A 12,575-nucleotide genomic window follows, 5' to 3' on the forward strand; every position below is an offset into this window, starting at 1 on the left:
GCCCGTTCTTCTTACGGCGTACAGGGACAGCCTGCTCCTGCGCCTTTAAGACTTCCTTCTCGAAGATCGTCCAGCCTTCCTGGACCCCTTTGCCCTTCAGGACCGTCTCCCAAGGGACTCTCTCAACCAACGTCCTGAACAGGCCAAAGCTGCCCTCCGGAAGTCCATGGTTGCTCTTACCCAGTATGAGTGCTACTTTTTTGAGGAATGGCTTCTTTTTCTTTGTTTGTCACTGGTAGCTTAAGTGATTCCCTCTAGATACTGTGTTACAAGTGAGGGTCAACAGCGTATATCTTTCCTTGCTGTCTCCATAAATATATATCTTTGGTTATTCATCTTGCTCTTCTTCGAGCTTTTTCCAGTTCTACCTTATCTTTTTGGAGTTGAGGGGACCAGAATTGCCCACAATATTAAAGGACAAACTGTGATTTTCAGCAATCGCATAACATTGCTCTCTTTTTTTTGCAATATGTTCTTAGTAATTCTAAACATTTGTTTTCTTTTCAGCTTGTAACTGAGTATTGAGATTGTTTTCTTTATTCTAGCTTTCTTTGACAGTCTATAAAATTGTTGATGGGTTTCAGATGTTTCAACCTAACTTCCTCCAGCTATATTATTTTCTTGGAGAGAAGACTCAATGATACTTTACTGTAGGTAGTTTTTGTTTGCCATATTTATTTTCATTTAAATCAACACATGCAAATAGCAACCTCACCTCTATGAGTGGTACTGTGCCAACTAAAATGTCCTTTAGCACCAACTGTTAAACTTATCTCCCAGATGCAGCTATAGGTCATTGCTCAGGGAATTGAATGGTCTAGTATCTTCCGAAGCATGTCATACTCGGGTAATATGAAATCAGTGGAAGACATAAAGTGATAAGGGCTTCACAGAGAATGTTGTGCTACTATTTAATTTCTTATACAAAAAATTCTGTCATAAATTCAATGAAATTTGCGTTAGGGCAAGAGAAAATTTCTCAGGAGTGATGTACTTAGATATGGCTAATTTTGACCTATTGGGTCAAACCCCTTTGTTTCAAGCACCAGCTGGAGGGTTATGAACAGCTTTCATATCACAATGTAATATATTTCTGAGTTATTATACACAATTTAAACTCTCAGGATCTATCTTCTACTTCAGTCTAAAGCGTAATCTTCTGAGCATATTGCTGTAATCTAGTCTTTAAGGCAACAGTGAAATGTTTATCCAGAGATGGTTTTTGTGAAGATGAGAACAGCAAGGCTGTCTATCCTCTGTCGTAATAGTAATAGGAAATGTAAAAAGAGGTAGCACACTTTACAGCACAGTGGAAACAAAAGCAAACAAGCAACAAAGAGAGGAGAAAGATATACTGATAAAGGGTACTATAAAAGTGAAAGGGTCTTATGAAAAAGTGATTTAGGAGGTCAGAGTATCAGAGGAAGTTTGGAATACAGCAGTGCCGTTGTGTAAAAGTAGCCCACATTGGATTTCCCATGTATTCACTATGTATTGAAAGCATTTCACTCTTCTAGCAAGCAATACATTAACATGCTGAAGGAAAATAGCCTGTTTTTTCATTTCTTCCTCCTGCCCTTCCCCAAATAGGATTCTCTATAGTAAAGCATCTCAGAGTGATTAATGAACCACTGGAGAGGAAAACGTAATGCAATTTACTACTTTATGGAGAATTCCACAATTATTAAAACACATTCAATTCAATGGAAAAGTATTTTGTATTTGAAACTTATGAGGGCCATATCATAAACAAAGATTATTATAATCTCCTGAGGTATATAAATAAGTACTAAAACCTCTATCAGATGTTTATAGATGTAATTTGAAAACCAGAAAGTACCTGGAGAATGGGAAGAAACAAGAAGCATTCTTTTGCTTATGAATGAACTGTGATTAAATTATTTTCTGTGTTTATTTCATTTTCAAGTTTATGCTTCTTGCTTCGGAGTAATATCAATATTCTATATAATAAGTATTTATTTCATCATATCTTGGTTTTCTTAAATAAAATTCTCTTTACTGTAGCAGGTTTTCTAGACCATTTATTTCATTTATCTCTAAATAAATTATCTCTAGGATGAAGCATTGTATTTAATATTTATAATACCTTGGTTTAGAACATCAAGTAAGACAATAAAATAGACACTTGAAAGTGAAGAAGAACTGACTTAGATCTGAGATAGCTAATCCCTTGTGAACCATGGGTTATAATAAAGCTGGGTATCAACTTCCTGTACTCTTTCTGTAAAGAGAGAGATTAGAGTGGAAAAGACACTACATGTATCTTCTGGTCATTTTGATCAATAATTAACACATGATTTCCATTAAAAAAAACTGAAAACATAGTACATCATGAAGATCCATGACACTCTGCTCTTAGAAAAAAAATCTTGAGAGATAACTCAGAAAAAGATTACTGTTTGATATCTACTATTTAGAGATTTGGATTAATGGAGCCCTTCCCAATTCTTGGAACCATTTTTTTTTTCTTCAGTTTCTCAAGTTCTGTTGAAGTTTCAGTTCCTGCTTACAGTTGTTCATGTGATTTGTTTTCTTTGGTCCTTTCCTTCCAAGAGCTACCATCTGGAGTCTTTAAAAATTATTGCTGTTTCTAGAAAGTAGCATAGCTTCACAGAGCTCCAAGTGTAACACCTGATACTGTCTCAGTGCCATCTGGGACCAGTGAGGTACCATTCAAGAAACAGGTGTAACTAAAACCTTATTTCAAAACGAACTTTTAATTTTTTAAAATTTGTTTGCAAGTCTTTATTTCCATAAGGTTAGGTCATCTCGGTGTTTGCCTGCAGTTTCTCCCCTTTTCTGTATCTGCTGCTTTGCACTAGAAGATATGCTTCATGTCCATGTACTCCTCAGGATTCCTTTGATCATAGCTTGCACTCTTTCTTTGTTTCCCAGACTGCCTTTCATATTTTCTCTCCATTACCACTCCTGTTTCAAGAAACTGTTTTGGCTTGTCTTCCTATGGTTACTAATACCACTTGGTTACTTCTGTTTCAGAAGTCCTCAGCCAATTTTGTTTTTTTTAATCTATCCAGATGCAAGTGATAATCCTGAGATAAATTATTAGTGTTGTTGGCTGCCCTAAGGAAAAAAAAGTACAAACAGCTTCTTTTTGTAACAGCTAAGTTTTTATGATTAAAATACCCAAGTCTTAGGAATTTTTGAATAATTCCTTTTGAAGCCCTGTTTGAAAATATTCATTCTTGTTGCCTGTTACTTTTGGAGTATTTGAAGTCTATGTGTTTGTGTTATCTGGTTAAACTTTTGTTTGATACAAAAAATGGATGCTTATTTAACGAAGATTTACCAATACTAAATTTATTATTTGCATAAACATGTTAAAGTTCGTTTTGAGAAGGCCTTTCATCTAATGCCCTGTTCTTTTTAAAGCAAAGGCCAGTTCAGGTACAGAAAGACAATAGCAGTGTGATGGAAGTTCAGTTAGATTTAGTGCTGGAATTCCATCAGTCAGTCAGTCCCCAGTCTGTATCATTCCAGGGGTTCTTCCTTCCCAGGTACGGAACTTTGCATTTGTCCTTGTTGAATGTCATAAGGTTCCTCTTGGCCTGTCCCTCCAGCCTGTCTAGGTCCTTCTAAATAGCAGCTCTGCCCTTGAGTATAAAATGTGACAGTATATACACAGCATTCAGAGTATTTTGCATTCCTGAATTTATAGGTGATACCAAGGATTGCTTATAAACTGAGGAATAGTATCTAAGAATGGAGTATGAGTTAGCTGAGGTATATACAAAGAAAGCATCAAATAGCACTGGAAACTTAGTGATTTTTTTTTTACAATATGAGTTAATACTGTGTATACAGTACTTATTTTTAACTATATAAATAGCAAATAGTAATTATATAAATATTTCATCAGAGACCAAATGCTCATTTTGAAAAGATTCGAAGCTGGAAGGAAATGTTTTTCTCAAAAAAGGTAGGAAATAAAATAAATAACAACCAACAATAGAAGTGCTGAAGTTTCAGACATATGCCTTAAAATATGAACAGGCTGCAAATGAGATATGGGATTTCACATATTACATCTGCATGACATTGACAGGTATTAAATCCTGGTAGTTCAGAAGAATTTAAATGTGTACCAAAAAGTAATTTTCTACATGTTCAATGCAATCTTCTGTGGCGATTAGTTTGAAAACTATTAGGTGTGTCTGGGAAAATACAGAATGATGCTTGCTTTGGACATATTTAGCCATAGATTTTCAAAATTATACACTTCTGGGTTTGTTCAAACTGTCTTGGGAAAATCCAAAATTGTTTGGACAAACTCAGAAGTACTTGCTTTACTTGAGCGTACCTTGAAATTGTGACAGAAAGCTGTATGTTTGGATTTGTGTGAGCATTTCTTAACTTGCCTACCTGGTCATGGACCTCTTGCACTTGTCTGGAGCAGTGTGCTCACATTGCACTTCTGCCAGTCTGCAGTACTGCAGGTGCTGTGGAAGAAAATGTACTTATGTTTTGTTAATTTAAAATATCCTGGGGGGGGAAATGTCAGTGTGCAGATGGACAATTCTAGGTGCTGTTGGTCACAGAGAGACAAAATTTACAATAGCTTTCTAATTTGGGCTACATTTTCAAGAAGAGAAGCGAACAAGAAGTCAACTGAGAAGCAAGTTCAGTAGAGTAGGACTGTGCCATCTTTCTTAGATGGCAGTTTTCTCCAGTCTGAAAGTTCAACTCAGGTTTTCAAATTTCCAAGTTAAGTTCTGAAAGTAGTTAACTAACTTTTTGCTGTAAGAGTTGTGCTTGAGATGTAACACACTATAACATACAATGGCTTCACCAAGCTCAGTGTGACTGAGGACAGTGACTTTTGTCTGTCAAATCTAAGTAAAGTTAAAAATTGTATGTTATGCGAGAGATGGGTAATACAAATAACTACTTGTAATTCCATCACAGCAATAGTTTACACATTATTTTAAAAATACTTTTGGTAAGATGAAGATTTTGTTTAGGAAACTTTGGAGAATTTCTAAAGATGGCAAGTATAAGTGAAGGATTTGTAATGGATTTCTGGACAGATCATTTTGGAGCTATCAAAATACTTTGTTTAGGCAAAACTGAAGTATTTCCTGTTTAATTCTCCAGAGTGTTCTCCATTGAATAACTGAAAATTTAATAATCTCTTCTCTTCTGTTTAATATCCTAAATTTGAGGGAGCCTGGTAAGTGCAGCTGTCTGAGCACTTTTCAAAGTACTTGTAGTAGACAATACAAGCTTTAAGAAACCAGATAGCAGAAATTTTGAACTTCCAGACAGCTCTAATAGAAATGCAACTGGAGGCCAAAACTTTAACAGACAGTATATTATATGCAGTACTGAGGTTCTAAAAAAAAAGTTTCAAAACATTTTCCTAATTCAAAACAAATTTTCAGTTATCTGTTTGAAATTATATTTTTTTTGTTCTGGCTTGAGATGTAGCCTCATAAAAATCAGTTACAAGTATACAGGGCAGATACTTCTGCCTGTTGTTTTCTGTCATGTATAAATTAAAATTATTATTTCTTTGTTTTACAGTTTACATAAAATCCTAATGGATCTGCAGAATCAACAGCTAGCCCAGTTAGCTCACTGGCTGACAAAAACAGAGGAAAGGACAAAGAAAATTGATTTGGAGCCCTTAGGTCCAGATCTAGAGGACCTAAAGCGTCAAGTAGAAGAACATAAGGTATGCTGTGGTATGCTTCCAAAGGCATAAAAAAAAAATTGAGTTTTTGACATTTTAAAAGCTCTACTCCTGCCATTAGAACATAGCAAAGTAATATGGAATCTTTGTTTAATATTGATTGTTTTGTACAATTAACAAGCTTTTGTAGAGTTATTTTATCACAACTCTGACTTTTATCCTGATGTAAAAAAAATAGCTTCCTTTTAAAATATAAAAAATATACTAGAATATGCGAGGCAACTGTAACATCCATTCATTACACAGTACAATAAGAATATATCAGATTTTTTAATACCTGTGTTTTCTACTTTTTGCATGTTGCATTTTTTTTCCTTGCATCCTGTAGTAGCAATGATGCAGTAGTCATAATTAGACTGCATAATCTTGTTAGGGCTCCTGGGACTCTGAATATGTAACTGTAGAGCACTATAAAATGGACTCTAGTTTCTAACTGTAGAAAATACTTTTTAGTAATGTATTTCAATTAATGAAAAATAACAAACTAATAAATGGAGTGTAAGAGAGAATTTGGCCAAATTTTTTCCACATTCCATCAGGGTAATTCTTTAATTGGAAGAATTAAGATTTAAAAAGAGAGAGATGGTATAATTTGTGTAATAGCTTTGTTTCATTTACTGGATTAAATTATCTGGCTTCATATTAATTTAAATTTTAAAATATATTTATATAGGTATCCATGACACATGGTGATGATGATAGGGAGACACAGAAAAGTATAGAAAACCGAGATGATTTGTGAGGTCATGGAGATTTACTGTGATAACCTGTTAATGTTTCTACATCAGTGGTTCAAAGCAGTTCAGTTCCATAGTATCTTGAGAGATTTTAACATTTGATGCTTGATGGTCTGTGTCAGTGCTAGTCCAGGTTCTAGAGGGCAGATCATCCCGAAAAAACAATTCAAACCGAAACCAGCTTTTACAGTTTTTTAAAAAAGAGATCAAAAGCTGCAAAAGACTGTATGATCCACTTCTTAAAGGTGATTTTTCTGCATTCTGATTAAGGAGTGCTACTGAAGAAGAATACAAATTCTACACCTAGTGCTGCTATTTGTGCTATCTGTGCTTGCCCTGTGAGGAGACAATGCATTTCAGTATGTGGGTTTGCTAGCTAAGCATATATTCTGACATTAAATTTTCTTTTTAAAAAAAGACAGCAGGTAATTATGAAATGGTAATTAGAGAAAGAAACCTGAAAGATTTTGAATACATGAGTACTAAGACTTGAATAACTTTGTTCCTATTTCTATGCATTTTGTATTTGAATACTAATGTAAAATGTAGTCCTTTTATTTATGCAGTCTCGTTATGCTGTTTCTTTCTAATACTGAGAAAAATGGGTATTTAGCTTGTATTTGAATATTCTGAGTGAAGACATGCAGAAATCTACCTCTCCAGCATACTAGTTCTTCATTTTTGGTGTGATGAGTTAGTCAACATTATTTTTGTGTATTACTTTTCAAATCTATTTTCTGTACAAGAGACAATTTAGTCAATAAGGTGGAAAGAAAATGTTATGGTTTTACCTTGAATTAAAATTCTATTCATGTATAGTTTGTCTTATTCGTAAGTCAAAGAACAAGATGTTTTCCATTCTTTCACATATTGTGTGAAAGTTTCAGATAATTTTATTATATATTGTATGCAGCAAAGCTACTTTCTATAACAAGGGTTAAAACAATAGAATTTTAATAGCACAGTTATTGCTTCATTATTAAATAAGCAAACAAAAAAGCAAAACCCAACACCCCCCATAATTTTCTTAGTCTCACATGACTCTGGACATCTCAGAAACAATGTAGAAATTGATGGGAGGAACCAGAAGTTATATAAAAGGCAAAGATCATTTCAAATTAAACAGACTTCAGCAAAGGTGATAGGTTTGGTTTGTTGCCATCCTGTCTCCCTCTCCTCTTTACCTTTATCATTTTGACTTTCCCTCTTTATCTGTTCAGTAGTAACTTATTTTTTAATCTATTTATTTCGTGTTATCTATCCCACTTTGACTTATAACTTTCATACATTTGATTCTAATACTGAGAAAAATGGGTATTTAGCTTGTATTTGAATATTCTGAGTGAAGACATGCAGAAATCTACCTCTCCAGCATACTAGTTCTTCATTTTTGGTGTGATGAGTTAGTCAACATTATTTTTGTGTATTACTTTTCAAATCTATTTTCTGTACAAGAGACAATTTAGTCAATAAGGTGGAAAGAAAATGTTATGGTTTTACCTTGAATTAAAATTCTATTCATGTATAGTTTGTCTTATTCGTAAGTCAAAGAACAAGATGTTTTCCATTCTTTCACATATTGTGTGAAAGTTTCAGATAATTTTATTATATATTGTATGCAGCAAAGCTACCTTCTATAACAAGGTATAAAACAATAGAATTTTAATAGCACAGTTATTGCTTCATTATTAAATAAGCAAACAAAAAAGCAAAACCCAACACCCCCCATAATTTTCTTAGTCTCACATGACTCTGGACATCTCAGAAACAATGTAGAAATTGATGGGAGGAACCAGAAGTTATATAAAAGGCAAAGATCATTTCAAATTAAACAGACTTCAGCAAAGGTGATAGGTTTGGTTTGTTGCCATCCTGTCTCCCTCTCCTCTTTACCTTTATCATTTTGCCTCTCCCTCTTTATCTGTTCAGTAGTAACTTATTTTTTAATCTATTTATTTCGTGTTATCTATCCCACTTTGACTGATAACTTTCATACATTTGATTTCTTTTGTTCTACTTTTTTCTCAATGATGTCTCAAAATATTGGTCTTGAGTTTTTGTGACTAACACTTTGGTTTCCCTGCTGGCTGCTATAACAACAACAAAAAAATAATCATTCAGTAATGTGTATTGGGAATGGCACCCATCACTGAGACCGGAGAAAGCACACAACATTCTTTCCAGCATGCTACTTAGTTCAGTAGTATATGAGGTTAGTATCTTGATAGTACAGAAAATTTTCTGAGTGAACTGAAATAGAGGTGAACTCTAGAAGATTTTACGTCACTAGCAAGGTATACAGTTCTGATAAGAAATCTGGCATAGTCAATATATTTTGGAGTAATAGTCAAACATTTCAGTAAAGAACTATTGGTCTTTGCAGCAGTGTTTTATGTATTTTGTCTGCTGTTGCAAGTATCCCTTCTTTATAATTTTATAAAGGGAGAAAGCTGCTTTTCAGTAAAAATCTGAGGACTATTGAGCTGTCTAAGCACAAAACTATATTAGAAATTTTTTAATTAAGCAAAAATGTGCTTTTAATTGAACTGATTTTTTGGAATTATTCCACATTATTATTATACAATTTATAGTTAGTATATTTTATAGTTTCAGTAACTTTCAAAAAAAATCTAAGCTGCTTAGGTATTTGTACTTTTTCTGGAAGGCTGAGCCTTTTAATTTTTTATGAAAACGTCAGAAACTATGGCAAATTTTTAGTGTTAGGATTTTCAGTACTTCAGATTAATTGCAAAGGTAAAATGAGACACTTCCTAACTGTTCAAATATCAGGGGTGGATTTGTCTTTGGGTACTTGGATACCCTAAGTAGGTATTTTTATTCACTTCGAAGTAGATTATGTCGGAGTCGCATAAGTTGTTATCTGGTAGATAGGAATTAAAGGAACTGTGGACTTTTATGAGTTTCTGTTGTGGCTATCCCCATGCATCAACATCTATATCCATCTTACATTTTAAGTCCCTGAAAATTTGCTATCTCTACAAGCTCAGGAGGACTTGTTAGAAACTTCAATTTAAATGATTTGAACAGAGCGTACTCTAGTCTTGAGACTGCCGTCAATAAATTCCGGTTTCAACAAGCTCCTGTATACAAACGATTGTCACCAGTGAATTTCATGGTAAAAATAGACACTTGGATTATAAAGAACAGCCCTTTAGCTCAGGGCAAATTGAATCTGGGGATTAGAAAATGACTCCACTTTCTGGTTTCATCAGTTCCTTGACTTCTCAAGTCTTTCACATTGTGTGCAAGACTCCCACTTCCAAGGTGCCTTCCACTCCTGCACTTGCAGAGCATTGCTAGCTCTGGTTTTGTTCTGGGATGCCATCTCTCAGATACCCACTAATCAGGAAATAAGTCACCTTCTCGCTGGCTATAGGCTTACAGAGCAATGTATTTATTGTCGTATGACTGAAAGAGGGGACTGAACCCAGGGGAAGCAAGCTGTGTTATACAGTCTGATCCATGAGTGCTCTGCCTCCTCTTCCTTGATTAAATGTTGGGTCATAAAATGTTGAGAAGTCTGAATTCCAGGGATTGCTCTAACAATTTGGTGTACTTCACAGTCCTTGAGAATTACTTTATAGTCTAGCTCTCTGAAGCAAATGGTAATCACAGGCATGAAAGTCAGAAAAAGGAGGATTCTTATAAATATATTGGCTCAAAGGCTATGCCCATGAAAGAATTAAAACTCTGAAATGTGTTAGGGTAAGGAGTTTATGTCTTAAAAACAAAGTAGTCTGTGAATTCCTTTCCTTATTAATTTTCAAATAAAAGTAAGATCTTTTACCAAAGCGGTTTAAAATGCATGACTTAATCTTCAGCAAGGGCTTGTTCCTCATACCTAAGTGAATTACACTAATTGAAAAAGCAGCAGAAAAACTGGTATGGTGAAATTCAGCATAGTTTGCAATACAGTCAAGGTTTCTGTTGTGACAAGGCATATGTGGTTAGCTATGTTATTTTTCAGACCGTAACGATCATACTATATATGTACTAATCACTAGAACACACTCTGCTGAAGTACTGAGGACACAATCCAGGACTTTGGTTTCCCACATTCTTCCGTTGGTTTGAAGCTAGTTATATATAGACACCTAAAAAGTATGTCAGGCAGGATGTGGTCCTGGATACCTTGTTTTTTTTCAGGGGAGTGGGATGAGGGGTTCTTTCAAGTTTTATTTAAGAAACACAACACAGAACCCAGTAATGTAAAACAGTGGTTAACTATTGGGTGTTAAAAATGTACATTTGGTTGTTAATACACTAATATAAAGCTGGAGATAGGTAACAAAAATTATGAAAAGAAATTGAATATTGCCTTCTCTGTGGCTTGAAGTTTCAGTACCAATGCTTCTTTAGCTCCTTCTCTTTCCATCTTTGTCGCCTGTCCTCTTGCTCCATCTCCGCAAAGGAAGGAGCAAATAGGTCTGGCTGCTCAGTTCCCTAGTGCCTGACAGGAGCTGGGCTGATTTTGGTTTTGTTAACAAACTATAGCAAAGTAGGGATTCCATCTTTCATGGCAAGTGAGAAGGAAAAAAAAAAAAAAGGTAAGAGGAGACACTAAAACCCACAAGGGAGTGTTACTAAGGTGTTACAGTACCTTACAGTACCTCAGATTTATTTTTTTATTTTTTGTGATGTAGTTTAAGTGTACAGTGAGTATGCTGTAAACCACCATCTGAAGAGTGAATATGTCTAGAATTCCCATTACACTTCTCTGTCCCCTGTGAGGAGGGAGGGAACAATTGATTAGATCTATTACATGAAGCCTGGGAAATTGTGGGTGGGCCAGAGAGATGTGAAGAGTTGTAGAAATTAGGCAAGGTTAGGAATTATTCAAATATCAATTTTTGCAGATCTGAGAGAAGTTTCTTCACTTTTAGCAGTTTACTATTTCTCAGCAAAAGATTGTCCTCAGTTTTATTGCACCTTGCAGCTGGAACTGGATACCAAAGCTAAAAGGGCACGAAAGTTTTTCCTCAGACATTCAGAAATCATAAAGTGCCTCCCTCACTTTGTTTTCTGGTTTCTGCAGTAAGTGAAACAAGGATGCTGCATGTTTTTCCTAATTTTGAGTCATCTCCTGAGCAGTTTCATCCTATGTTATTAAAGTTGTAGGAGTGCCAAGCTGAAGATAGTATGTGGTTGTTTAATGAAAAACTATGTAATTTTAAATATTTTTATAACTTTTGCAAAATTAAAATATTTTAATATGTTAATATGAAGTGCAAAATCTAATCCAGTGGCTATTTAAAGTTTGCAGGCTATTGGTATGTATACATGCTATACTGATATCTATGTCAACTACATCAACTAAACAAATGCTTTCTCAAGCCGAATTTTCAGTCTGAAATATTGTATCAAGAGTTAGGACTTGTGAGTGAGTAACAGTAAGCTATTTTTGTGAAAGGAATGGAAATCTGCCCAATATGCTTATGTTAGCATATATATGCTAAGGTAACAGAGTAAGTTTAAATTACTTAGTATTGACTGCAATAGGATTATAAAGTTCTCATAGTTGGTTAGTTATACACATTAGTCGGTCAGTGGGACTCCAAACACACAGCATTTTCTTAATTTGGAACATATTTTCTAACACATATGCTTTAATTATAGGCATTTCAAGAAGATTTGGAACAGGAACAAGTCAAGGTGAATTCTCTAACTCATATGGTAGTGGTGGTGGATGAAAACAGTGGAGACAGAGCTACTGCTGCACTGGAAGAGCAGCTTCAGGTAACAACTAAACTTCTGTCTCTCAGAGAAAAAGCTATCAATCAGTGGCATTAAGTGTTGATAAGGTTGAAGAAGAACTGCTAGTAGCATTGGGTGTATCTCAGGATATATTTCTGAGGATGGTCTGTCCTGGTTCTGGCTGGGATAGAGTTAATTTTCTTCCTGGTAGCTGGTACAGTGCTGTGTTTTGGATTTAGGATGAGAATAATGTTGGCCACACACCGTGGTTTAGTTGTTGCTAAGTAGTGTTTACACTAGCCAAGGACTTTCCAGCTTCCCATGCTCTGCCGACTGAGAAGGCTGGAGGTGCACAAGAAGCTGGGAGGGGGCACAGCCAGGACAGCTGACCC

The 12,575-nt window shown here is 35.0% G+C and overlaps 1 protein-coding gene across 1 annotated transcript in view; it reads left to right on the plus strand.

The window, feature by feature from the left end:
* DMD (dystrophin) overlaps positions 1-12,575 on the plus strand; it is a 1,230,427-nt gene that overhangs the window by 350,885 nt on the left and 866,967 nt on the right. Inside the window, exons 12-13 of the mRNA XM_009283051.2 lie at positions 5,563-5,713; positions 12,106-12,225. Coding sequence (XP_009281326.1) covers positions 5,563-5,713; positions 12,106-12,225 — 271 coding nt within the window. The remainder of the gene's footprint in view (positions 1-5,562; positions 5,714-12,105; positions 12,226-12,575) is intronic.

This window comes from Aptenodytes forsteri, unplaced genomic scaffold (genome assembly GCF_000699145.1).
Source record: "Aptenodytes forsteri isolate BGI_AS27 unplaced genomic scaffold, ASM69914v1 Scaffold2, whole genome shotgun sequence".
Lineage (NCBI taxonomy): Eukaryota > Metazoa > Chordata > Aves > Sphenisciformes > Spheniscidae > Aptenodytes > Aptenodytes forsteri.